Source organism: Chlorella variabilis (genome assembly GCF_000147415.1).
Source record: "Chlorella variabilis unplaced genomic scaffold CHLNCscaffold_8, whole genome shotgun sequence".
Taxonomy (NCBI): Eukaryota; Viridiplantae; Chlorophyta; class Trebouxiophyceae; order Chlorellales; family Chlorellaceae; genus Chlorella; species Chlorella variabilis.
The window spans coordinates 546,800-572,505 of record NW_005435080.1 but is presented as its reverse complement, the minus strand read 5'-3'; the positions used below and the strand labels follow the sequence as shown (position 1 = coordinate 572,505).

At 67.2% G+C, this 25,706-nt stretch overlaps 6 protein-coding genes across 6 annotated transcripts; 4 read left to right on the top strand and 2 right to left on the bottom strand.

Moving 5' to 3' along the window:
• Nucleotides 1-142: 142 nt before the first annotated feature.
• Nucleotides 143-4,184, top strand: CHLNCDRAFT_35084 (hypothetical protein; the record flags this gene model as incomplete). Its single annotated transcript, XM_005848387.1, has 10 exons — nt 143-430; nt 654-923; nt 1,123-1,222; nt 1,461-1,605; nt 2,150-2,312; nt 2,506-2,669; nt 2,795-2,861; nt 3,039-3,119; nt 3,327-3,409; nt 3,687-4,184. 10 exons carry the CDS (start codon nt 143-145, stop codon nt 3,802-3,804), a joined length of 1,479 nt encoding a protein of 492 aa, XP_005848449.1. The 3' UTR covers nt 3,805-4,184.
• A 117-nt stretch (nt 4,185-4,301) lies between these two features.
• On the bottom strand, nt 4,302-6,671 carry CHLNCDRAFT_51790 (hypothetical protein; the record flags this gene model as incomplete). The annotated part of the gene is made up of 8 exons (XM_005848188.1): nt 4,302-4,595; nt 4,812-4,973; nt 5,128-5,227; nt 5,374-5,448; nt 5,584-5,683; nt 5,967-6,066; nt 6,226-6,497; nt 6,605-6,671. 8 exons carry the CDS (start codon nt 6,669-6,671, stop codon nt 4,302-4,304), a joined length of 1,170 nt encoding a protein of 389 aa, XP_005848250.1.
• A 287-nt stretch (nt 6,672-6,958) lies between these two features.
• CHLNCDRAFT_144820 (hypothetical protein) lies at nt 6,959-9,358 on the top strand (the record flags this gene model as incomplete). Its single annotated transcript, XM_005848386.1, has 5 exons — nt 6,959-7,054; nt 7,178-8,061; nt 8,258-8,391; nt 8,589-8,844; nt 9,004-9,358. The coding sequence occupies 5 exons, from the start codon at nt 6,959-6,961 to the stop codon at nt 9,356-9,358; spliced, it is 1,725 nt and encodes a 574-aa protein (XP_005848448.1).
• Nucleotides 9,359-9,726: 368 nt separating this feature from the next.
• On the top strand, nt 9,727-12,111 carry CHLNCDRAFT_144819 (hypothetical protein; the record flags this gene model as incomplete). Its single annotated transcript, XM_005848385.1, has 7 exons — nt 9,727-10,085; nt 10,248-10,357; nt 10,476-10,894; nt 11,049-11,148; nt 11,316-11,464; nt 11,645-11,829; nt 11,964-12,111. The coding sequence occupies 7 exons, from the start codon at nt 9,727-9,729 to the stop codon at nt 12,109-12,111; spliced, it is 1,470 nt and encodes a 489-aa protein (XP_005848447.1).
• Nucleotides 12,112-12,504: 393 nt separating this feature from the next.
• Nucleotides 12,505-15,476, bottom strand: CHLNCDRAFT_144818 (hypothetical protein; the record flags this gene model as incomplete). The annotated part of the gene is made up of 10 exons (XM_005848187.1): nt 12,505-12,606; nt 12,737-12,882; nt 12,989-13,024; nt 13,153-13,302; nt 13,555-13,692; nt 13,813-13,909; nt 14,058-14,191; nt 15,008-15,047; nt 15,179-15,272; nt 15,349-15,476. The coding sequence occupies 10 exons, from the start codon at nt 15,474-15,476 to the stop codon at nt 12,505-12,507; spliced, it is 1,065 nt and encodes a 354-aa protein (XP_005848249.1).
• A 6,027-nt stretch (nt 15,477-21,503) lies between these two features.
• CHLNCDRAFT_144815 (hypothetical protein) lies at nt 21,504-25,608 on the top strand (the record flags this gene model as incomplete). The annotated part of the gene is made up of 15 exons (XM_005848384.1): nt 21,504-21,530; nt 21,969-22,079; nt 22,246-22,324; nt 22,490-22,596; nt 22,763-22,807; nt 22,935-23,066; nt 23,231-23,279; nt 23,365-23,466; nt 23,587-23,714; nt 23,891-23,969; nt 24,118-24,260; nt 24,429-24,485; nt 24,716-24,823; nt 24,981-25,052; nt 25,381-25,608. 15 exons carry the CDS (start codon nt 21,504-21,506, stop codon nt 25,606-25,608), a joined length of 1,467 nt encoding a protein of 488 aa, XP_005848446.1.
• Nucleotides 25,609-25,706: the final 98 nt, after the last annotated feature.

Genomic DNA, 25,706 nt, shown 5'->3' with positions numbered 1-25,706 from the left:
GCCAGCAGGTGCTGCCCCGGCCCTGTGGCACGGCGGGCACCCCCATCAGTGCCCTTAGACTGCTGGGTTTGGGCTCCATCGCGTCCATTCAATCGCCGTAGGCAGTTCACACACGATGCAGACACAACAGCTGCAGCGGCAGATGCATGCGGGCCCTGGGGTGTTGCGGCCGCGGCACCTGGCCGCCTGCGCATCCCCGGTCCCCCTGGTGCACCCGGCGGCCTGTCAGCAGCAGCGCGCCCGGCGGACGCGCGCCGCCGCACCCCTGCGCTGCCAGGCGGCGGCACCGGCAGTGGCCGCCGCGCCGCGCCCCGAGGGCAAGTTTGAGCCCCAGGTGTGCGTGGTGCTGGGCACGCAGTGGGGAGACGAGGGCAAGGGCAAGCTGGTGGATATCCTGGCTCAGGAATACGAGATTGTGGCTCGGGCGCAGGTGAGCGGAGCCACGGGGCGGCGGCACCGCCCAGGGCGGTGTTTGCCGGCAGGGACGCGACGGCAGCCTGCTTTTCCCTTGCATAAGCAATGGTGGTCAATGCCGTTGGCAGCCGTCTGGAAGCAGCAGGGAGTATGGACGTTATTCCGACCGACCGGCCGCCTGCCCACCCACCTACCCACCTGCCCTCGCTCTTGCCAACCCTGTGCCCTCCTTCCTCCAGGGCGGCGCAAACGCTGGCCATACCATCTATGACAGCGAGGGCAACAAGTACAAGCTGCACCTCATCCCCTCGGGCATCCTCAACCCCAAAGCCACCTGCGTGATCGGCAATGGCGTGGTGGTGCACCTGCCGGGGCTGTTTGAGGAGATCCGGGGCATGAAGCAGCGGGGCGTGAGCGTGGAGGGGCGCCTGCTGATCAGCGACAGGGCCCACATGCTGTTTGACCTGCACAAGGAGATCGACGGGGCGCGCGAGGCGGAGCTGGCGGGCGTGGGCAAGCAGGTGGGCAGGCGGGCTGCAGGCAGGCAGGCAGGCACGCGGCCGGCGGGCAGGAGCGCAGCGCGGGGCAGGGCCCGGGCTGGGGAACCGCCTTCCTGTTGCTGGCCCGCCACTTGCCGGCTTGCGTACCGGCTCGCCTGCGCCGCTGCCTGCCCGCCTGGCCACGGCTGCCGCTCTCGTCTGCCTGCAGATCGGCACCACCAAGCGCGGCATCGGCCCGGCCTACAGCTCCAAGGCAACCCGCAACGGCGTGCGGGTGGGCGACCTCAAGCGGCCAGAGGCGTTTGCCGGTGCGTAGATGCGCACGCAGCCGTGCTCTGCCGCACCAGCCGCTCCTGTTGGCTGCTCGATCGGGCGTTCAGGGTGCCGGAACCGACACGACTCTCCCGCTGTTTTCAGCCAACCAGAAGAGAAACCAGCACCTCCCCACCACCTCACCCACCCCGTCCCTCCTTCGTCCTCCCTGCTCCCTCCTCCCTCCCTCCACCTCACCCACCCTCTCCCTGCTCCCTGCTCCCGCGCCTGCAGACAAGCTGCGCAAGCTGGCGCAGGATGGTTACAAGCGGTTTGAGGGCTTTGAGTATGATGTGGAGGGCGACATCAAGGCATACCAGGAGATGGCCGCCACGGTGGCGCCCTTCATCTCAGACACCGTCTACCAGATCAACGAGTGGTGAGACCGGCTGTGCTGCTCAGCTGTGCTGCGGCTGGCTGCCTGCTTCTGCCTGGGGTGGCTGCCTGCCATGGGTGGGTGGTCGGGAGGGCCGCACGCGGCTGGGATGGGATGCGGGGTGGGCCCTGGCTGGGTGTCCAATGGTGCTGGCAGCCAAGCGGCCCCCGCCGCTGCTCCCGTGATTGCATCAGCTCGCTGTGTGCCACCTGTGCTTCTGCATCGCTTGCTGCATCGCCTGCACCTCCTGCCGGCTGGCCAGCCGCTGATGCTTCAATACACGCATAGTTCATCCGCAGCGGGCTTACTCCCCGCGCTGAGGAAACATCAATACCGAATGTCTTTCGCTCCTATCTGAGGCTGGCCGGTCGACCTGCAGTCCCCTGCCTGCCCACCCTGCACCCCAGCTGCCCATGGCACAGCATCCTGCACCCCCGCTACACCTCCGCACACCGCATGCACCTCCCGGCGCGCCACCCACACCTGTCCGCCAGTGTCGCCACCCGTGCCGCCTGTACTGCCTCCTGGTACCGCACCTGTACCGCAGGTACGACGAGGGCCGCAAGATCCTGATCGAGGGCGCCAACGCCACCATGCTGGATATCGACTTTGGCACCTACCCTTACGTCACCTCCTCCAACCCCTCCATCGGCGGCGTGCTGACGGGGCTGGGCGTGGCCCCCAACAAGCTGGGCGCCGTGATCGGCGTGGTGAGCCTCGTGCTGGGCGGTGTGCATGTGTATGGGGGTGCCGGGGCAGCGCGGGCGCGGGCTCGGTGCTGCGCGGCGAGCTGGCGGCAGCGCCGCGGCCCGCTGCTCAAACACCCCCGCTCTAAACCAGCCACACAGTGAGTGCCAGCCCGCCAACCAGCCCCTTCACCTGCTGCCACCCTCCCTCCCGCAGGCCAAGGCTTACACGACTCGCGTGGGTGCCGGCCCTTACCCAACTGAGATCTTTGGGGAGCTGGCCGATGAACTGCGCGAGGTGGGCGCCGAGTACGGCACCACTACGGGCCGCCCGCGCCGCATCGGCTGGCTGGACATGGTGGCCCTCAAGTTTGCCTCCCGGTGAGCTTGAGGGGCTGGTGCACCGCCAGAGGGCCGGCGTGCAGCAGCAGGGGAGGAGAGGGGTGAGTTGGGGGTGCGCCGGTGAGAGGGCCGAGCATGCCTGCTGCCGCTCCTGCTTGCCGCAGCATCAACGGCCTGACCCACATCAACCTCACCAAGCTGGACGTGCTGTCGGACCTGGAGGAGATCAAGGTGCTGAGCTGGCGCCGCTGAGCTGGCAGGCGTAGTTTTGGTCGCGCCACCCCCTTGCTCCTGGTCTTGGGAACAAATTTCCTGCCACCTGCTGTGCCTGTCATGCCAGCGCCGCCTCCCTGCTGCTGTCACCGTCCCCTCCGCTGCCGCCCACCGTGCTGAATTGCTGCACTGCAGGTGGGCGTGGCGTACCGCCAGCCCGACGGCCAGCTGCTGCACACGGTGCCCGAGGACCTGGATCTGCTGGAGCAGTGCGAGGTGGGTGCCCAGTGTGGTGGCAGGGCAGGGCTGTTTGCAGCCAGCAGGCTGGCAGGCTGTGCCGCAGCCACCCTGGACTCCACGACCAATAGATCCGCGCCTCGCCAAGCTGCTCATCCCCTGCCTAGAGCTTTCACGCCGCCGCCGCCGCCACCTGGATGTTGCTGGCGCTCGACCGGGACCGCCTGCCCCGTCTTGTCCTTGCAGGTTGTGTATGAGACGCTGCCTGGCTGGAAGCAGGACATCAGCAAGGTCCGCACCTGGGAGGACCTGCCGGAGAATGCGCGCAGGTGAGCGTGGTGTAGTGTTGTACACACACACACACCCATTGTTGGCTTGCTCGGGCCCGGTGCTGGAGAACCCAATTGGAGGCAGAGTGTTGTTCCTTTTTTGTTGGCGTGCTCGGGCCTGCTGCTGGAGAACCAAAGTGGAGGCGGGGTGGCAGGAAGAGATCGCCAGCAGCTGCTGCTGGGCGGGCCTGCACCGTCGTGCGTGGGAAGCTTGCTCGATGCTGCTGCTGGTACTGATCCGGTGATTGCGTCGCCTCGATCGTCCCCTGCCCCGCAGCTACGTGCGCTGGGTGGAGCAGGCGGTGGGCGTGCACTGCAAGTGGATTGGCGTGGGGCCGGGCCGCGACGCCATTGTGATGAAACCTCTCGAGGTGCCCGTGGCGGCGGCGCGGTAGGCGGCTCCCAGACCCAGCCTAACCCCTGCAACGCATGGCAGCTACCAGCGGCGGCAGCCAGGGATGGCCGCCAACCGCTGCGCCGGCAGCTGCCCGCTGCACCTGTACTGTCTGTCTGCCCAGCCCGGCGCCTCTAGAGATCTGCTGGCGCCAGGCGAGCTTTTTTTCCCATACCGTGAGTGTGTGCGCTGCTCCTTCCGCTATTCTCTCTTGGTTCCATCACTCCCAACCCTGCTCCTCCCCCTCGCATGCATACTCCCGCTGCTTGTTTCTAGGGCCCATGGCATGGCCTCTCAGTAGCTTTTCAGGAACCCCTCTTTGCTGTACTGCAACTCTCCCATCAACTCGAGTGCATTACTGCTGTTGTAAGCTGCAAAAGCTCAGATGGACCTGGGGAGTGGCTGCGCTGTCGCAAGGCTTCTCAGAGGCTCACAACGACGGCCAGCAAGGTCGGGCAACAGCAGCGCCAGGCACCAGCATGTGGCTGCCATTGTTTCTCATGTCACAGCGCCGGGCCAGGCCAGCGCCTGCACCGGCTCTATCGTCAGTTCTCTGCCACTCTCGTCCACTCTCAACCGCCCGCTGCTGGGCGCCCATGCCTCCGCTCCCGCTGCTTCTTTCGCCTCGCACTGCTGCTGCCCGCCCGCAGGTGTCTTCTTCCGCCGCTTCCGCTGCTCTGTTGCTTCCTGCTGCGCCGCGGTCCATAACCGCAGAGGGCGGGACACATACCGCGTCATCAGCGTGCCCACCTCCTTCCCCCCCTCAATTGGAAAGTCCCCTTCAAAGTCCACCTGGCACAGCAGGCACAACACAGCGATCACGCACCGACCAGCATCTTTACCAGGCACCACGGGCCAGCTGGCGCAGCTGCTGCCGCCACCAACCCCCGCCACTCAAGCCCAGGCACGCTCCCACGCCCTGCCACGCACACACAGGGACTCCACACACAGACACGCACACACAACACGTACAATCACTCAGACCCGCCCACCCAGCCAGCTGCCCACCTTGCTGGTGAGGAAATCAAGCACCAGAGGGTCCCACTGCAGCCCGCCCAGCTTCTGGCGCTGCAGCTCGGCGCCCCGCCGGGCCAGGTGCATGCCGAAGAGCTGCCGCACGTGGCGGCGCTCCAGCGGGAAGAAAGGGAGGAAGAAGGAGACGAGGCCCACCTGCGGGAGGCCAGGCCCACGGGCCAGCGTGGCGACCAAAGCGCGCATGGCATGGTGTGCAGCTGTAGTGCAGGGCGCCGCCGCTGTCCTTCCCAAGCCTCCCTACCACCGCACTGGCACTACCGCACCTGCCCTGCCCCACACCACCACCCACCATCTTGAGCGTGTCCGACCGCTCCTCGCAGCCCTGCGCCAGCCACCGCTCAAACACCATGTCTTTAAGCACGCGCTGCGCCTCCTCCGCGCCAATCTTGCTGCAAGCGGCGCGGCGGGGAGGGGCGGCACGGGCGCGCGGGCAGGCGGTGGGAAGGTGTGTGTGCGTGGCGTGTGGAGTTGCAGGGTGTGTTTGTGGGTGGCAGGGGTGTGTGTGGGTGACAGGGGTGGCCGCAGGGGCGCCCACCTTCTGTCCCCGGCCCGCAGCAGGAGGTCATGCAGCTCCGTGTAGCCGAGGTTGGATTCTAGCACCACGATGGCCCTGGAGCACGGTGGCAGGAGGCAGGGACGGGGAGGGGGAGGCAGGCAGGCATGTCACCATGCAGGGAGGACCGGGTACAGCCTGCTGGCTGCCCCGGAGCCTGTCCCCAGCCCGGCCCCAACCCAGCTGCCTCACTTGTTCAGGCTGACGTTGGCCACCTGGCCGTTCTCCAGGAGCTGGCGGAAGAAGCCGCGCATGGGGCAGTCCAGCTTGTCATATTCCTCCACCACCAGCACTGCAGGCAGGCAGGCAGGCAGGCAGGCAGGTGGGGGGGCAGCAGGGGGGCGGCAGCGTTGCTCGACTTCGGCCATGCCAGCACTGGAGGGCAAGCTGCACAGGTGCCGCCGCTTTGGCATCGCCAGTCGCGCAGTGCACAGAAGTGCAGATGCAGCAAAGGTGAGGGTCGCATGGTCTCGAGGGGTCGGCCCAGCATCGGCGGCCGCAAATGCAGGCAGGCAGGCAAGCGAGCAGGCAGGCAGGCAGGCAGGCGGGCAGGTGGGCAGGCGGGCAGGCCTCACGCGACTCGGGCGCCTGGCGCAGGTGCTCCAGCAGCGCGGCGCGCAAGAGGGTGTGCTGCCGCTGCCGCTCCTCCGCCGTATAGTCCATCCCGTACAGCACCTGCTCAGCAGCAGAGTGGCGTGGTGGGCGTAGATCTGGGAGAAACAGAACCACCGCCTCCCTACAAGGCTGCCTGGCGGTCATCCCGTGCCGTGACCCAGCCGAACCCCACCCGACCCAAACTCCGCCCAGCCCAACAACAACCCGGCCAGCCCCCACTTTGTATCCCGCGCAATCCAGCCCCGGGCAGCGCAGCGCGTCGTGGATGCGCCGGTTGTACAGGGCCTGCGCCGCCAGGTGGTGGAACATGGATTTGCCCACGCCGGGCGGGCCGTGCAGGGAGAGCACCAGCGGGCGGCGCGGCTCCTGCTGCGCCAGGTGGTCGCAGATGGCGTCGCTGATCTGGCGCAGCGCCAGCTCCTGCCCCACCATCTGGGAGGAGAGGAAGGGCTCCAGGCGCTCGCAGGCGCCCGGCGCAAAGTTGACGTGGCCTGCAGGAGAGGCGGGCGGCGGTGGTGAGCGGCGGGCGGCGAACGGCGGCGGCAGAGCTGCGACGGCGAGGGCGCCGATCGCCACGAATCCTGCATCATGCTCTCACCGCTAAACATGCTGACTATGGCCCCTACGGCAGCCACCGCCACTGCCCAGCCCAGTGGAAGCGCCATGGGCGCAACTGTGGCAGTCTAGAGCGGCCCACCGGACCCTAGACCCCCAATTCGATTGTGGCAGAGCATCAGGGAATGAGCGCTGGCCCTTGGAAAGGCGGGTCCCAAGTTGAAAGTCCTGCGCATGGCGTCTGCAGGCTCCGCATTGTTGTTAGTAACTGAGTATACCGCTGACACACGCACGGGAGCAATGCCGAGGTTCTGAACGCCTTCACACCTCTTCGACGATGTCGGCGTTCCACTGTGCCACCCTGCTCCTGCTGCACGCGCTGGCGTTGGCGGGTGTGATGGCCGTGCAGCCGCAGGCCAACCCCCGAGGCTGGCAGGCAGCGCGGCGGGCGGAGCAGCAGGCTGCTGCTGCTGCTGCCGCCGCCGCCAGCCAGGTGCCGCCGCCTCCAGTTCCCCCCTCGCAGCAGAGCCCGCCCCAAGCTCTGCCCCAAGGCGCAGCCCTGCAGCAGCACACCTGCAGCTTCACAGACCTGCCAGCCTGCCCAGCGCCGCTGCAGGCGGCGGCCTGGGCACGGCTGGCAGCATGCACAGCCGTTGCTTTCCTGGCCGGTGTGGCGGCAGGCATGCTGCTACTGCACGTGTGGCTGCGTCGGCAGCGGCAGCAGCACAGATGTGGCCAGGTGGCAGGTGACAGCCAGACCGGCTTACTCAGCGAGGCCGCCTCATGCGCAGCGGTGGGTGGCGGCGGGCAGAAGCAGCAAGAGCAGCGCACCGTGACCACAGAGCGCCTGGAACCGGCAGGCTCGGAGCAGGCAGGAGATGTAGCACTGGTGGCTGCTGCTGCCGCGGCCGCCGCAGCAGATGCCGCAGCAGCAGCGGCATCGGCGGCGGATAAGCAGGGTGGCGAGCCGGCGGCGGCGGCAGGCGCAGCCCGCGAGGCGGGCAGCTGCCAGGCGGCGGAGAGCAGCGGCGAGTCCCCCGGTGCGGCGCCCGAGGAGGCCGCGGTGGCTGCCGCCGTGCAGGAGATTGTGCTGCAGCAGAGCTCGGGCAGCGGCGCCGGCAGCGCCCCCGCCGCAGCTGCAGGCATCCCTTCCGCGAGTGCCGGCGCTTCCGAGCTGCAGGAGCAGCGCTTGCCGCAGCAGGAGGCGCCACCCCCGCACAGCCAGCAGGCGCAGGAGGCGCGGCAGCTGCCGCTGGCGGCCATGGTCGGGCACGGGGCCGTCGGCGGCGGCGGCGCAGGCGGCGGCGACGGCGGCGCGCTGGGCACGCTGCGTGCCGACGACCAAGCCGACATCCAGGCTGCGGCGCAGCTGGTCCTCACCATGTGTCGCTCCATGCACGTCGACCCAGCCCAGCTGGACCGCGGCGAGCGGCTGCAGCTGATCTACACCATGCTGCACGCCTGGCAGGCGCAGCAGGCGCGGCGCCACACCCACGAAGTGTCCAGGCGAGCGGCTGCGCCAGGTGGACGGGCAGGGTGGTGGGCCGCCGGCAGGCCGGGCTGTGGCAGGCTTGCCAGCTTGGGGAGGGCAGGCAGGCAGCTGGCAGGCAGTGCCTCTTGCTGGCGCAGGCGTGCAGCCCCGTGCCCGCCTGCCTCCCTCACCTCGCTGTGCCCTCCACATGCGTGCTGCATGCAGGCTGGGCTCAGAGGCGAATGTGCTTCGTGGGGAGCAGCGCGACATCGCGGCTCAGTCGGCGGCGCGGCAGGCGGCCAGGGACGCTTACCGTCTGTCGCTTGAGCGCACGGCAGCCTTCCGCAGCATGTGCTCAGGTGCGGGGTCGGTGCTCCGGCTTCAGCGCGGGGCGGTGCTGCGGTGGTTGCTACGGGAGAGGATACTGCTGCGGCTGCTGGCGGGCGCTGGGCGAGGCGCTGCCGGGCTGGGCAGCGGAATCGGCTGCCGCCCAGCGGGGCGCCACTGGCAGCCGCGCCACCCAGCCTGTACGGGCCCTCCACCGCTGCCGCTGCAGACACGCTCACGTTTGGGCTGGTCGTCATGGTGGCTGCTGGCACCTACCAGCTGCTCAGCCGCGGGCTGCTGCTCAGCATCACATCCCACTGCGGCTCCGTGGCGGCGGCACTGGGAGGGCGGCGCTGGGGCCTGTGGGCCACCTGGCGGGCAGGGGAGGCGCTGGCCTGCCACGTGCTAAGCGCGGGCGACGCGCTGCTGGGGCTGGCGGTGCTGCTGGCCGCGCCCTGGCTGGTCTACCGCAGCGGGCTGCTCAGGTGGGTGTGGTGTGGTGGGTGGCTGCGGGTGGCACGCGTGCCGGTTCAAGCCCTCTTGAGGGGGCCATGCCTCGAGGTCCTTCTAATTGGCTCCTCCGCCTGTCACCTGCCGTGCTTCATGCCCGCCCTGGTCTCGCCCGTTTCCTGCCGGCCCTGCAGCGACTATCACACCATGCCCGTCACCAAGCTGTTTGTCGGGCTGGGCCTGATTTGCGGCCTGGCCGGCTACCTTGCGGTGGGCAAGCTGGGGGGCAGCCGCGGCGCCTGGCTGGCGGCCTGGGAGGCCTGGGTGGCGCTGCACATCGCCTTTTCGGCCGCGGCGCATCGCATGCAGCGCATCAGGCTGCGGGTGGAGCAAGGCGGCGGCGGCGGCGGCGGCGGCGGCGGCGGCGGCGGCGGCGTGGAGGCCGCGGCCATGTACGAGCAGGGCGGCGGCTGGCTGCCGGGCGTGATGTGGGTGGCGCTGGGCCTGGTGCTGCCGGTGCTGGCGGGCACGCTGCCCTTCCGCGCGTGAAGCTGAGCTGTAATGCAGTAGCGCACATCAGCGCCCCACCTTCAGCCATGCCAGCGCACGCCCCGCTGGCGGCGTGAAGCTGGAGGAGCACTGGTGCAATATGCACGAGTTTGTTGTAGTTTAATGTATCCAGGTAGGTTGGGGAGTTTTCATAACTCGCTGGTTTGGCAGCGAAGGGCAAAGTTTTGCAGGCATCTGTGCGTGCAATCCTGCAGCGCTAGGAAACACGTGTCGGCTGATGCTCCATTACGAGTATCACATCTCTGACTCCCCCAAGCCAATTGCATGGCACCCTGCCCCTCTGTTCCGCCACCTTCTGTTCCGCCACCTCTCGGACCCAACCCGGGGCTGCCCATTGCTGCCGCAGCATGGAGGACGATAGCAAAGACCTGGAGCAGCAGCTGCTACTGAAGGAAGAAGAGCCGGCGGGGCCGCCGCCGCCGCCGCTGCCGCCGCTCACGCGGCGGGACGCCGCCGGCGAGGCCAGGCGGCGGCAGCCGCCGTCGCCCAGCGGCTCCACAAGCCCCACCGCCCCGGCCATTCCCCGCGGCTCCCCGCCCGCCGGCTGCTCCACCTGGGGCGGCGTCAGCAACCTGGTTGTGTCGGCGGTGGGGGCCGGCATGCTGGCGCTGCCAAGGGCGCTGGCCGAGACAGGCGTCCTGGCGGGCTGCCTCCTGTTCATCTTCGTCTGCGTGCTCACCTTCTTCTCTGCATCCATCATCGTCAGGTGGGGGCGGCGCTGGGATCTGGGATCTGTGGCAGGATCCAGCACTTGTCAATGCCTGGAAGGTGCACGTGCATCCCAGTCCAATGCACCCACTGCCCCTAACGTCACGGCTTCAGCAGCCACGCAACCCACACACCAGCACGCCCCACCCCCCACCCCCAGGCACGCCACCGCGCTGGGCACCCAGTCCTACGGCGAACTGGTGCGGGCCAACTTTGGCGGCGCCAGCGCCCTGCTGCTGCAGCTCTCGATCGTGACGCACGTGTTTGGTGGTGAGCGCCCGCAGCATGCCGCCCTGCCCGCCCGCCGGCCGCCAAGGGTGCTCCGTGACACTTCTCAGATCTGGTGATACTGTGAATCGCTTACTTTCTTTCTTTGCCTCTGGTGCAGTCATGGTCGTGTACCTGATAATAATCCAAGATATGTTGGTTGGCTCTGTGCCTCACTACCGCGGCGTGCTGCCGGAGCTGCTGCACCGCCACGACGCGCCCTGGTGGCTCACCCGCCCGGCGGTGGCGGGGGCGCTGCTGGCGGCCGTCGTGTGCCCGCTTCTGGTGCCGCGCTCCCTCACCGCCGTCGCGCGCTGCTCCCGCCTCAGTGTGCTGACGATCGGCCTGCTGGCAGCCACCATCTGCGGCCTGGCGGCGGCGGCGGTTGCCCAGGGCAAGGCGGCCGCCGTGCACTTCCTGCCACCCGGCCTGGGCGCCGCCGCGGCCGGCGGCGGAGTGCTGGCCCTCATCAGAAGCTCCGTCACCGTCCTGGCCGTGGCCTGCCTGGCCATGACCGTGCACTTTGTGCTGTGCCCTGTGGTGAGCGGAGGCTGCGCTGCGCTGGCGCTGCCAGCCTGGCAGCCCGTGAATCTCTCTGCCGCCCGCCCGCCCGCCAGCCAACCGAAGGGCAGGGCCGCACGTGCGACTGACCGCTGCCGTCGACCGCCCCTGCTGCCGCCGCGATGCACTGCAGCAAGCGTCCCTGGGGGAGCAGGACTGCCGCAGCATGCTGCGCGTGCTGCGCCTCGCCAACTCGCTGTGCACCGCCATTTACGCCGTCGTGGCGATCAGCGGTGCGCCTGGGGACGCTGCTGCTGCGGCCTGTTGTTGGTCCCTATGTGGGGCTGTACGTGCCTGCCTGGATACTGCCACCCCTCCCAGCCCCGTCCTGCGCTGAGCCAGCTGGCTCAGCCTGCCACCCGGACACCTTGGCGCTCTTGTCGTGTCCGCTCCCCTGCAGGCTACCTGCTGTTTGGCGATGCCACCGAGGGCGACGTTCTGAAGAACCTGACCGTGCGCTTTGCCAGCGGCCTGGTGCCGCACCGCGTGGCGGTCGTGGTGATCAACGGCGTGGTGCTGGCCTACACCTTCAACCTGCTGTGCAACTTCGTGATCAAGGCGAGTGGGCACGTTGCGCGATGGCCGGCATGCCGGCAGGCTGCCAAGCGTTGGGAATGCGGTCATAGCAGGCGCGCAGGCAGTCAGTCAGGCAGGCAGGCACTTGGGATGCCCTCCCAGCAACTGCTCACGCTGGGGACCAAGCAAGCGTCCTCTGCACCGCCTGTGCAGGTGTGGGCGGTGCGGGAGAATGTGTGTGAGGCGGCGCTGGGCAAGACCGACCGACTCCTCGGGCCCGCCACATTTTACGGCATTACTGCGGGGCTGGTGCTGCTGGCCTATGCCCTGTCGGTGTGGATTCCCTCCATCTACAGCCTCATCGCGATAGTAGGCGCCACCGCATGCGTGACATTCAGGTGCGGCCGGCGGCGGCGGCACGCTGCGCTGCTGCTGGCGCCGGCGGCGCTGGCGGGAAAGAGCTGCGGGTGGGCCTGGATGCGCCTCTGGCCCTCTCACCCTGCCCGCCTAGTCCCCACCCTGTTGGGCGCAGCTACCTCTTCCCCGGATTACTGGTGTTCAAGGAGCGCGGGGCAGGGCTCGGGAGGCGAGTCACGGCAGGCGGCATGCTGGCGCTGGGCGTCTGCATGGCAGCCGTGGAAACTCTCAATCATGTGGCGGGAGGGGGTGGCGGCGGTTGAGCTGCCTGCAGGCAGCAACCACACAGTTGAGCACATGCACAGCCCAGCGTTGTGTCTTCGAGATCTTGCAGTTACATTTGAATTTCGAGTGCTGAGTGTGTTGTGATCGCCATCAACGAAGCAAGGCAGCTAGTGAATGCAGCAGGGCAGGAAAGGCAGGTATGTGCTCTCCATCACGGGAGCTGCTAGCTAGTGCGCTATCTATCTGAGCAGGGCAGTCACGGAGCGCAAGCTGAGGGGTACGATGGGACAAGGCAGGGCAATTCGCTGAAACGATTTCGGCTGGCAGGGCCCGGTCACGCGATGGGAACATTCCGGCAAGGTGTGCTGTGTTCTGCAGCAGTAATGTGAAGTATTGATCATGTAGGCGGTACCATCGCTGCGTGGACAGCGCTAGCCCTCCTCTTGCGCCAGCAGGCAGTCTAGCGTGGACAGGACGGAGGGGAAGTCGGGGCGCTGGTGGCGGTCTGTGTTGAGGCAGGCCTCCACCAGAGCCTGCAGCACGGTAAGCAGGACGAGGGCCGCCAGGGCGGGGCCGCAGCTTGCGTCAGCAGCTGACAGCAGATTGGCCCGCTGCTGATGAAATCCATCTTCTCAAGCCTAGGCCTGGCCCCTGCCTCCCCACCTTGAAACCGGCGGGCGCATCCGACGGCAGCTCGAGCCTGCCGCTGCCGCTGGTAACGCGATAGATGATGTTGGGCAGCGGGAGGCCGGCAAAGGCGCGGATGCCGCTGTAGGCCTCCCAGCAGAGGATGCCGAAGCTCCAGACATCTGAAGCGGGGCAGGCGCTGCTGCTCGGTGGCGTTTTGCAATGAGCAGGCAGGCGCAGCAGCAGCACCAGCTGCAGCAGCGCAGTGGCGCCAGGCAGATTGCCCACCTGCTGCCGGGCTCAGCTTGCCGTCTACCAGCAGCTCTGCAGCAACGGGCGGCAGCTGAGTCAGCGCCAGCTCAGCAGTCCCGCTCTTTGCGCAGTGTGCACCCGCTGCCACTGCCACTGCCACCGCCAGGGCCTGCCACTGCCACTGCCCCCCGCAGGCTCACCAGGTGACATGTGCGTCACGGTGCCGAAGCTGCCCGTGCTGATGCTCTGCAGCTGCGCCAGGCGGGCCATCCCAAAGTCGGCCAGGCGGCAGGTGAAGCCGCGGCGGTCGCTGGTGCTGGGCTCAGCCTCATCCAGCAGCACGTTGTGGCCTGCGAGGCCAGGGCAGGGGGAGAGCGGGTGGCCTGTCGGACAGCGCAGAGTATGATGCCGAAGTGCCGGCAGGGCTCGAAAGGGAGCAGGCAGCAGCTGATGCATCTGAGCACCGTACTGCGGCGGCGTGTCCTGCAGATCTGCTCAGCAGCACCGTGCTGCTGCTGCTGCTGCTGCTGCTGCCTTCGCCGCCGCCGCCCCAGCCGTTGCCAGTGACAGCAGAATGCACTATGCCTGCCAGCAGCGGCCACCTGTAAGGTCTCGGTGCAGGATGCCGCAGCCGTGGAGGAAGGCCATGCCCGCCGCGACCTCGCGCAGCGTGCGCAGCACAGCGCCCATGTCGGGCGCGGCCACCAGGCTCCTCTCCTCCCGCAGCAGCCCCGCCTCGGCTGCAGGCAGGTAGCATACGGACGCCCGGGCAGGTCTGCGGCAGCCCACGTGCCGGGGTGGCTTCCAGCACTGAGAGGCAGACAGAGCCATGCCTGCATGCCATGGATCGTCACCCCCACCTGCTTGAATGAGGGTGCCGTGTGTGCACAGCTGCTGCACCAGCCAGAAGGTGCACTCTTGGTCCAGTGAATCGCACTGCAGCGCGTGCCTCAGGGTCTGCACACACCCCGGCAGGCACACCAGGGCTTGTCAGCACCAGCAGCTGCTGTTGGGGAGGGGTGTGTGGGCGCGGGCTGCGGTCCTTACCGCATCGAATGCAGCGGCAGCTGACGGCATGCAGCAGCACTGCTCCGGCACACCACACCTTGACCAGGTGAGGGCAGTCCAGTCCCTCGGTGAGCACCGCCTCGTTCAGCGCCTCCCGCGCCTCTCGGCTGTCCTGCCGACACTCCACAACCTTCACCGCCACGGCCCTGCCCTCCCACAGGCCGCGGTACACTGCAGGGCCGTGTCACACACGTTGGGCAGGATGGATGGAGGCGGGCAGGCAGCACGGGTGGGCAGGCAGGTAATGAGGAGGCGGCAGCTGCAGCAGCAGCAGGCTGGCATGCAAGAGCGCCAAGGTGGCGCATCTCGGGCAAAGGCCCCCTTGCCGATCAGCGGCCCCATGCACAGCCCGTGCAGCTCGCAGGGGATGGTGTAAAGGTAAAGGTGGGGAAGAGCCTCCACAAGCTTCACTTCCCGGTTTTAACGTCTAGCTTTAGACCATTATTTGATCTGCCCGACGCGCCAAGTGCAGTACCCCCCACTAGTAGTGAATGGGTCCCGGGGAGGCCTGTGCCGAAGCCTTGGCGATTCTATTAGGCGTTCCCGAAGGAATTGGCTTGGATTGGCGCTGAGCCGGTCAGCTATGCCGCGTTTGTCCTCACAAAGTTTCGACATGGGAGGAATCGAACCTGTGCCCTCTCGGAGGGTTTAGACACTAGCTCCAGCGCCTTCAAAGAAGGCCTTTCTTAGCCGCGGCCTAAAGGTGGGGACACTCCACCTCTTGGCCGCTGTATGTGGCATACAGGCCCGGGGGTGGCGGCGGCAGCACCTGCCAGGTGGATAGGCAAGCAGGGCAGCTGGAGGGTGACGGGGAGCAGGTACAACAGATGTGCAGTGCTGCTACGGCTGGAACTAAGACGGGCTGTAGTCCGCCAAGCGGTGCAACCTTGTTCTTGCTGAAACCAGACTGGAAGCCCACACAAGCAAGTAACAAGCAAGGTGGCCTGCTTGCCTCGGTCACGTGCCCAACCATGCGCGCCCAGCCACGGTAGGTGTACGGGTGGCTGCCGTCGTGAGCGTAGTGGATCTGCGAGGCGGGGAGATTGCCAACAGCAGGTGTGGTAGCTGCCCCACTGCGGCGTCCTACCACAACAGAGCCACACTACATGATAGATGTTTCATGGCATGGACGAATGGTTCATGGCATGACCACCGCACGTTCATGTACAGGCGCTGGCCTTCGCGGGGCGCCACGCCAGTGCGGAGGAAGGGCCAGGCCTGGACGCTCTCGCACCTCGCCGCCATCTCGTCCCTGTGCGCACGAACAGTGAACAGACGTGCGACTCCAGAGGTCTGCTGGAGCTGGCCACATCTCCTTGGCGGCCCACCTCTCAAAGCCATCATCGACCCAAGGCGGCAGCTCCCAATTGGCGGTGCTGCGGCTCAGGCGGCCATCTGCCGGCACTGGCGTCTCTGGCCCGACGGCAGCGGAGAGCTTGGCGCCGACGTGCCCCATTGGTGCAGATGTGGTGTGTTGGGAGCAGCCGCGCGGGGCAAGCTGCCTCGATGATGGACGCCTAGCCCCTGATCGATGGCTTGCCGCCAAGGCTCCTCAGGCCTGGACTGCAGCTGGGCTCCAGCGATCCAAGAGTCCACAAAGATTGCGGGAGGCGGGCGAGGTGCCAGGCGCCTGGCAGGGCTGCAGGCGGAAGCGAACAGAAGAAAGGCGGCTGCCATGTGCTCCTCATGCCGCTATTCGCACATGTGCGCGCTTCAGCATTGCTGGCGACTGCCCCAGACATCGTCAATACACCACCAGACGCTGCAGCGAGACGATAGGGTTCTTCAGGAAATTTCCTCTTGTGAACTGCGCAGCGGGGGCCGCAACGGGCGCAGCACAAGCAAACGAAGCCATCGAACTGATGAGGGAGGTCTGCGGTGCCGGTGGGAGTGTCGGCAGGGGAAGTGGTGCCTTGCCGCCGCTGACAGCTCTCCGCCTGCGGCAGAGGTTCCAGCTGGCCCCTATGGCCTCACATGCTGCCATAGGCACCAACCGCAGCTATCAACCGGCGGGCTGTGGCGGAAGCACATGTGTCCCTGCCCCGCCCTGCCTCGACGATACCGCCTCCAGCTGCCCGCCGCCCATCTGTAGGTACGTGCTGGCCAACATTGAGGGGCGGCCCGGCGGCATGTGGCAGATCGCCTGTGGCTCCAGCTTCGGGTGCAACAGAGCTGTGTGGCGCGCCTGCGCACCGTGCGCGATGCCCACCCGGCCTGGCAGGCCGATGCCGAGGGCTGCGCCACAAGACTCGCCACACACCGCACAGTGCCTGCTGCACTTCTTTCCTTTTGCCACCTCGCATGACACATGCCAGATCAGCCACAGTAGGTACACACCTGCACACACCTGTATTATACAATGTAAGAGCCGCTGCGAACAAAGTGGTGCACAAAAATGGGAAGGCAGAGCCGCTGAGCGGGAGATCTCATGCAATGAGCGGTTGGTATGAGCGGTTCATTCATTCATTCAGCACACAGCCCGGCCGCCTCTTGCTCGAGGGCGGCCCACTTTGGCCTGGGCCGCCCGGGCCGCCCTCCCCCCCGGGCGCATGTTCGGTGTTGGAGGGGTGTGCCCAGCGATAGGGGGCCCCTGAAGGCATGCGCCGAGGCCGGGAAGCGTGGTTCGGCGCTGCTGCACGCTTGGCGATTTGACCAGAACCACGTGCCGCCGAGCTGCGGCCGCAGTTTCCGGCCCACGGTCTACGGTCGCAGCCACGGGACTCGGCGGCACGGCGTTTGGGCCCAAGCTTGCTGCCGCCGCCGCCGTGCCCGGGGGGCAGCGCGGCGGCGGCGGCACGCTGCGACGCCCCCGTGCTGCCGAGCTGCGGCCGTAGTTTCCTGCCAGAAGCCCACGGCCACAGCCACGGGACTCGGCGGCACGGAGTTTCGGTCCACGGCTTGCTGCCGCCGCCGTCGCAGGGGTGCTGCCTGCGGCGGCGGCGGCACGGCGTTTGGGTCCACGGCTTGCTGCCGCTGCCGCCGCCGCAGGGGTGCTGCCTGCGGCGGCGGCGGTAGCGCACGTGGCAACCCCCCGCGTTTCCTTGCCTCCCATCCACCGGACCCCGTCCTGCGCTTCACTTTGTTTAGGGAGGGGCTGCTCACTGCTCATTGCTCATGCTCATCGCACACTGCTCAACGCTCATTGCCCTATATCCCACCCAGCCGCAGGACTCCACTGCCGCCCGCGCCCCGCCCCATCTGGCCGCTTGCGCGCCCCATCCCCCCTCGATGGGGCCCGCCCACACCGGGGCCTCCCCCCTCCCGCCCACTGCTTTCTCAACGGCCCCGAGCCGGGGCTGCCCTCATTGCATACATAGTGCGCCTTTCCCTGCTTTTCTAGTGACCTAGCGTTCCGCACTGCCGTTTGGCCAGCCCATGCTCCCGTACCGTTGCGTTTCTCCCCAATGCGCCATGCCACTTTGCCAGTCATACACACGTTTCGATGCGTGCCCTGTCAGCTGCTTGCGTTGCATGTCGCCTTGCTCCACCCCTGTTTTATTGCTTTCTCTGCTTTCGCCCGGTTCCCGTCCCGTTTCGGCGGGGAGTCTATGTTGCAAGCTAGTTCTTGCTTTACCAGACTTTAAGCCCACACAAGCAATCCAAGGCGAACCTGCACTGCGAACCTGTACAAGTACCTCCAACGCGTGCAATACGCTCTGATGAGGCAAAGGCTGGCAAACCTGGCCCGTGCGGGCGCTCTTCTGCCTATCGGCGATAGTTTAGGAGCCATCAATACACGCATCAGCCAACACGGTCGCTTTACACTACCAAAGCGGCGCCTGCTCTGTGTCCCATGAACGGCGTGCCGCCGGTGCCCCCGGTGCCGCAAGGGGCCGCCCCGCCCCTCGCCCAAGTGGGCGGACACTGTAAGACATTGGCCAACCGGGTTGCTTGGGACTTAGCGGCACGGGCGGGTAAGTGCCAACACCGCAGACGCCTCGCAGAATTGTGCGGCAGGCCGCCCCACCGCGCGGAAGCCAGCTGCCACTGCCGCCGCCGCCGTCGCACCGCCAGCTCACCACAGTTACCGTCCGTGTTGCAGCCGGCGTGCCCGGCATCCCAGATGATGAGCTGGCTACCGACATCTACAATGCGGTTGGGTGGATCGCAGGCAAGAGGAACACCGGTTGGCACATGGGTGGTTGTGTGTGGTGGGGTGTGTGGTGGGGGGGCTGCGATAAGGAGGACACCCAACGCCTCATCGTCTGCTGCCCTGCTCTGCTCTGGTTGTGCAGCTGGACCTGGGCTGGCTGCGCAGCTGCAGTCGGCCATTCATGAGGCGGTGCAGCAGGCAGCGGTGCCCGCTGTGCAGCAGGCGGTGCAGCAGTTGGTGCAGGGGCAGCAGGAACTGCTGCAGGGGCTGCAGCAGTCGGTGCAGGGCCTGCAGCAGGAGGTGCATGGCCTGCAGCAGTCAGTGCAGGGGCTGCAGCAGGAGGTGCAGGCGCTGACTGACATGGCTGTCGCCACCCACAACCTTGCTGCTCGCCTGAACAACCGCAACCGCAGCGCGAAAAACGACCAGCTGCAGCTGCTGCGCAAAGAGCGGCACCCGCAGCCTCTGGCGCCCGGCGCAGCAGCAGCGTTTGGGGCGCTGCCGCCCCCTGGCATGTTTCCGCCCACGACCGCGGCACTCTACGGCGAGGTGGGAGGCGGTTTGGGGAGATGGTGCATGCGTTCAGCTGGGCTCTGGGCTCGCCCGCATGCACAGTGCTTCGTTGTAGCTCGCCTCAACCCATGCCGCCCGCCGCCTCTCTGCTTGCAACCTGGCTGACAGCCATCCTCTTGCCCTGCCTGCAGTGGACGACGGATGCACATGTGACTGCCCTTGCAGCATTTTACGAAGAAGACTTTGGGGCGCCCAACATGCTGCGTGAGTCGCCGCTGGCTGCGAGCGTCGCCACTTGCCGTGCCGTGGAGGGGGTGCTGCTGCAGCATGCCTCCCTGTTTGCACCCTTCAGCCTGGGTGCGAGGTTGAGAGGGCAGGTGCTGCTGGGTATGAGCAGCGCAGACCATCAACCTGCTCGCTCCTCTGAGCCCACTCTCAGGCCTGAGCGCCTCCCTTCCTGTGGTGCCCACAACTTGTGTGCAGTGGACGAGCGCAAGCAATTGCTTAGTGCCTTTATCCGGGAGTCGTGAGCAGCGCCAGAGCGGCGCCGGCTCGTCTGCGAATGCGCAGCCAGCCAGCAGCCAGCCAGGCACAGCTGGCCTGACAGTCAGGCAGGCTGGCAGTGTGACTGCACTGCGGTGGCCACCCGCAGTGGCTAACGGCCATTCGCGCTTGCGTGCGCCTGCCCGATGCCTTCCCTTGTCTCCTGCATGATACCGAGTAGCGACCTCCTGTGCCCTGTGCATGAGTTTTCATGTTTTCCCTATGTCGCTTTCACACGAGTAGTCGCCTCTGAGTGCTCGAGGCTTTTCTCTCAATCCTCTTTGTTGTACAGCCTACCCTGTACAGCGGTTTTGATTACAGACCCTTCCACCTGTTGCATTTAGATTCTGCCAGTTCTGCTTGTTTGTAAACACGAGAGACGCTCAGCGTGGGGCATGATGAAGAGCGGGAAGAAGCCGGCGGCAGCGGGTGGCGCCACATCCAAAGCAGCAACGCCGCCGGCGGCAGACGGAGCGGCGGCGGCTGCTAGCAAAGACGATGCACGCCAGCGGGACTCTGCACTGCACAAGAAGTGCAGAGGGCCGACTCGGAGCCAGCAGGCAGGCCGGCAGGCCCGGCGCTGCGCAGGCGGGAGAGGGGCGCCGCCGCCACGCTGCCGCTGCCGCTGCCGCTGCTGCAGCCTGGGCCAGCCGCGATGCTGCCATCAGCCGCGCCTGGGTGCGCTGCAGCCGCCAGCACTGCCGCCAGGATGCCCTCCGCCTCCACCGCCTCCAAAACGGCCGGGATGCTGCTGCTGCTGCCGGTGCGCCCCGCTGGCAGCAGCGCAGCCTGGCTGGGGTCGCGCGTGGCGGCGGCAGGCGCAGCCATCGCAGCATCCCGCGCGCCGCTGCTGGAGGAGGCGTGGTGTGGGTGTCGGGGTGGTGGGGCAGCGGGCCGCGCGGCGGCAGGCCGGGGGCCAGCTGGCGGTGGGCGGGGTGCGGGTGGTGGGGCGCGCCCGGCAGGCCCGCCACCTGCCCCCACCACCCTGCGCCTCCTCCATGGCCAGCCCCGCACCCCAGGGTCCTCGCTGCCGCGGCTGCGCCAGGGGGCCGGCAGGGGGGGCGCGGCGGCGTGAGCGGTGGTTTGAGCGAACGCCGGCAGGCGCCCGCTCACCAGCCCGCTGAGCCAGGGAAACAAGCAGGCGGCGGCCTGGCAGCAGTTGTGGCAGGGCGGCGGTGTGCAGGCGCTGGGAGCAGCAGCAGCAGGGCTGCGGCAGTGCGGCAGCAGGTTGTTGCAGCCACCCACCAAGCCGCCGGCGGGGCGGGTGTGGTCGGCGTTCTGCCGGGGTTGCTCCAGTCAGCCGCATCCCCGGCCGCGTGGCTGCAGGCAGGCAGGCAGGCAGGCAGGGCGGGGTTGGGGTGAGAGGGCGGCATGAACACATGGGCCCAGGCACTACCGCCCCACCCGCCCACCCACCGGTCAGCGGAGGCGAGTTGGCGCCGGGTGCCTGGCCCCCAGCGGGCACTGCCGCCAGATGTGGCCACAGCGGCGGCTGCAGCAGGAGGCAGGGTGTGTGTGGGGTGAGTGGCCAGCAGCACCTGCTGCCAGGCACGCCGCCCGGCTGGCCAGCTGCTTGGCCCTGCAGCCCGGCAGGAGCAGTGTGGACGGCTGCCAGGCGAAAGGCCAGCCTGCGTGCCAGCCCCGCACCCTCCCCGCGCCCACCTGCAGCCATGGTGCTGGCGCTGGCAAAGCTGCCACCACGCTGCCGCTGCCCAGCCCCCGCTCATGCATGCCGCCAGGCAGGATGCCGAGGCTGTTGGTGCTGCATGGGTAGCCGCTGCCGCTGTCGTCGTTGGGCAGTGTGGCGGGGTCGGCGCCTGCTGCCGTCGTGCCGCCTGCTGCTGCTGTGAAGGAGGGTGCTGGTGGTGGTGGCGCTGCAGGAGGTGAGGGGCACCAGATCGCCACCAGCTGCAGACAGGCGGGTGTGGAAGTGTGTGGCGGGGGCAGGCGCAGGGGGCTGGGTGGGCAGCAGGGCAGGGGGGTGCAGATTGTGGGCACCAGGCTGCTGCCAAAGCCAATACCAGCACACACACACACTCTAACCTCAGAAAGGGCCAAAACATGTGCCTGTTGTGCCGCTTACCACGCATTCCAGTCGCCTCGTTTAACCTTGGATTGCACGCACCCCATCATGGGGAGGGAAAACAGAGCGTCCAGGCAACGCAGTACTGACTGTGACGTCAACGTCTGAGTCGTGTTCTTTCTTCCATTCTCGTAAGTCCCCAACGGCTGCCCATGCTAGCAAATTGCTGAGCCTTGGCTGGGTTTGCATGTCTGCCCTAAGCCAGGCAGGCATTAAACGACTTCTGCTGACCCAGTAGGGTCGGAAAGAGGATGGGCTGCAGCTTTAGCAAGGCAGAGGTGCGTGTCGAGGCCGGGCAGGCTGTCGTTGTGCTAAACTGTGACTGCTGGAAGCCGCGCTGCTTGTGGCCGCGCACTAGGCAGCGGCGGTGTCGGCCATGCCTGCCGCTCTCCCGCCGCGCTCACACCAGCTCCCACGCTGCTGCTGCGCAGGGGGCCAGGAGTCAGAAGAGGGACGACAGAACAACCAAGCAGGCTTCCCTCCAGCAAGGCAGCTCCGTACTTCCGCCCACGCAGCTTGTGGTGCCGCCCTGCCTGCCAGTGGTGCCCAGCGAGGAGGAAGAGCGGCGGCGCCTGCAGGCATGCCTCGCTGGAGTGCCTGCTGCGTTTGCGTGGACCGTGCCTCACGCCTGCCTGCCTGAACCCCCGTCTTGCATCACACAAACCATGTGCTGCACTGAACACTTACCTGCGCCACGCTTTCTTCCTCGTCCCAAGGCGCTGGTGGACTGCCGCGTGCTGGACACCCCCGCGGAGCGACAGTATGACACCGTCACCGGCCTGCTGCAGCAGATCTTCAAGGCGAGGCCATGCCTTGGGGCCAACCCAGTGGCCTGTCAACACCGCCGTCCTCGCCGCGCAGCGCAAGCCTCTGCCGGCACCGGCCGAGGGACGGATGGGAGCCCAGCGGGCACCCCCTCCCAACCATATGCGCTGGGGGATTGGCGGGGGCTGTCATGCTGTCCCAGCTGCGGCGGCTCCTCCCACTGCGCAGGCGCCGGTGGCGGTGGTGGGGCTGATTGGAGAGGACCGGCTTTGGTTCAAATCAATCCAGGGCCTGGAGTCCAAAGGAGGTGGGTCCCCATCTGCGGCAGCCCACACTAGCCTGTGCCTGCCCCTGAGCCGACCCAGTCTGCATGCCGCGATGCTGCGTGCACGCTGCGGCATCCAACCACGGCCTGCCTGCCGATGCTGCCAGGCTCTCTCCTTATAATTACCCTTGTAATTACCCCATGCAGGCCAGCGCCTCCACTCCTTCTGCGAAGCCTCTCTGAGGCTGCCCTGCCCCACGCTGATGGTGGTGCCAGACACGCTGCAGGACGCCCGCTTCCAGCACAACCAGTTTGTGAGCTGTCCGCCTGCCGGATGCTGGTGCTGGCTTGCTTGCCATTGCCAACCTTTTAGGGGCAGCGCGCAGCTGTCTTGTCCCGCCTGCTCCTCTCGGCCACCTCGCTCAGCTGGCCCCGAGCTTGGCCCTGAGGGCTGGGCTCATTTTCTCTGATGTCCTGCAGGTGGTGAACCCTCCGCATGTGCGCTTCTACTGCGGCGCCCCTCTGGTGTGTGCCACACTGCCAGCACCGGCGCCATGTCGTGCTGGTGGGCCAGCGCAGCAGGTAGCCTCTGTGCACCCGACTTGCGAGTTCAGCCTAGGCTCCTTGCCTTCCTCCCTGCCTGCGCCGCCAGGTGTCAAGCGAGGGCTGCATCCTGGGCTCCCTGGCTGTGCTGGATGTCAAGCCACGCACCATCCCGGCAGAGACCGCCAACCTGCTGTGCTCCTTTGCCGAGCTGGTCACCCGGCAGCTGGAGAAGGGCAGGGTGGGCGCCAGCAGTGCCATGTGGGCTGGATGCCCAGTGGGTGCCCACGCCATGCACGCGGAACCTGTTTGCAGCAGCTGCCTGCCCCGCTCTACAGATCTGTGCTTTGGTTCTGGAAAGTGATCCGTGGAGTTCAGCCGCGACGCCACTGCTGATGACTGCAGGTGGAGGCATGGAAGCGGAGCGCGAATGAGGCCGCCCGCAAGCGCACAGGTGATGGCGTGCGCTGCCGGCCCAGCTGGCTGGCGTTGACGGGCAGCCACGACCGGGTGCCTCCTCATCTTCCTGGCCCCTGCAGTGCGTGCACTGGCTTGCTTTGAGGAAGCCGTGGTGCTATGTGATGTCAGCACCCCTGGCTGGCCCATTCTGTATGCCAACGAGCGGTGGATTCAGTCAGTGGGTGAGTGAGGAGGAGCGCATGGTGCCACGCTGCAGGTCCAGCCCCTCTCAAAGGCAGCCCGAAGGCTTCTGCTGCATGGTTGACATCAGATGCTGATGCTCCCTGCTTCCGCCGCCGCAGGGAAGAGCGAGCAGGAGTGCCAGCGCAGCAGCCTGTGGGCAATGTTTCACTTCGTCGCGCCCAGCCATGCGGCCCAGATGCTGTATGCCCACGCCGCCATCCAGGAGCAGAAGCCCTTCACCCTCAGCGTGACGCCAGGCGCGGGAGCACCAGCACCCTTGCGCCTGCTCCTATCCCTGCCGCCTGCTGCCACCCTCCAGCCAGCGAAGCTTCCCTTGGTCTCAACGAAAAATCAGCCCTCAGCAGAGGGTTGTGCGGGCGCTGTGCAGGCCCGCCTGGAACCAGCGGGCGGAAGCTGGTCCAGCTCGAGTTCAAGCCCGCCACCAACGATCACTTGGGGGAGCACATCCCCCTCATTGGCATCCCCTCCCTGCTGCAGCTGGGTGGGTGAATCTGTCTGGCTGCAGCACAGGGTGCACTGGGTGCAGGATGCGTGCAGCCACACGGTGCCATCCGGTGCACTGGCACAGAAGGAGTGGCGTGTGCGCTGAACTTTGCCTTCCAGCCTGCGTTGCCTGCCCCTGCATGCAGGCAAGAGCAGCGGGGAGCCTGTGGATGTGCCCACCGGCTACTTCTTTGTCATCCTGCGGCCCAACACACAGGCCGAGGCTCAGCAGCAGGGGCTGCCGCCGCTGGTCACCATCCCTGATGTCGCACCAGTCGCCGAGAGCACGGTGCTCGCCCCCGAGACCCCCCACTTCTCTCATGAGCCCATGCGGCAGGCAAGGATCATCCAGCGCCTCGCTGCTCAACAGCACACTGTGCCGGTGGCAGACCTGCGTCTATGTCACCAAGCACCGTCCAACTGCACAAGCACTCGCCTGTCCCGCCACTGCCTGCAGCTGCGCCCTTCCGCACTGGAGAGTACCTTCGCACCGCTTTCCCCCCGCCCCAGCAGCGTGGGCAGCAGCCCCACCCCGCGGTTCCCTGGGAGCCCCATGGGCCCCTCCGCTGACATCAGGCCCTGGTCCCCTTGCTCCTTTGGGCAGGCAAGCCTTCGCCTTGCGCGATGGCATGCCCTGGCTGTGCTGACTGCACCTGCTGCCATGCATGATCATGGTAAATGCTCATCAGTGCCAGCTGCCACAGCCAGCGCAACACACTCCCGGCTCTGCATGGCGGCGTGCAGGAGCAGCCTGAGGCGCTGTCAGAGGTGTCGCTGGGGCCGCTGATAGGGGTGGGGGCCCACGGCAAGGTTTACCGCGGCTGCTGGGGTTCTCTGAAGGTAGCAGTCAAGGTAAGGAGGGGCCCTGCATGATGTCTGCAGATGCACCCTGAGGGAGCAGTGAAAGCAGTACAGAAAAGTACGGCCCGCCGGACAGGGTCGGGCGCCACTCACTACCTGTGTGGCTTCCTGCTTCTGCCTGCCTGCCTGCCTGCCTGGGGCCCTGCAGATCCTGGACTGCTGGATGGACGAGGGCGAGGATGCAGCTGACGCCCAGGGCAAAGGGCCCCTGCTGGAGGCGGTGCTCAGGTGCCGGCTGGGCGCTTGGCTTGCATGGCTGTGTGCTGAGCCTAAGAGATCCGACTGAGAGACTACTGTCACAGTACCACGGTGGTCCTCCAGTCTCCTCCCGCTGCATCTACCCCTGCGCCTGGGCCTGCGCCTGCCCCTGCAGCAAGGACTTCACCCACCCCAACATCACACACACCTACATGTACGCCATTCAGCGACACAAGGCAAGGAGGATTCGGCGCTGCCGGCACCTGCACGCGCCGACACGTGCTGCTGCTGGCCCGCCTTGTCATGTGGCCAGCTCGCCGCATCCCCAAGCTTCTGCTGCGCCTCTGCAGGTGGACGAGGCGCCCGACGAGCCCGGCGTGCGCGGCAAGCAGCTGCAGCAGGTGTGGATCGTGAGCGAGTACTGCGACAGCGGCACCCTGAACGACGCCATCGACCGAGGCTGGCTGCGCACCCGGCGGGCCCTGGACGCCCCGCCCGACATGCGCGCGCTGCTGCAGACCGCGCAGGCGAGCTCGGGGCGCGCTGCCTCACAGCCTGCTGCTGGCATTGAACGCTGATGTTGCTGCCAAGGCCGCGGCTCGCTGCTGCTCTTGCTGCCCTTGATTCTCCTGCGCAGCCTCGGCGCAGGACATCGCCACCGCCCTGTGCTTCCTGC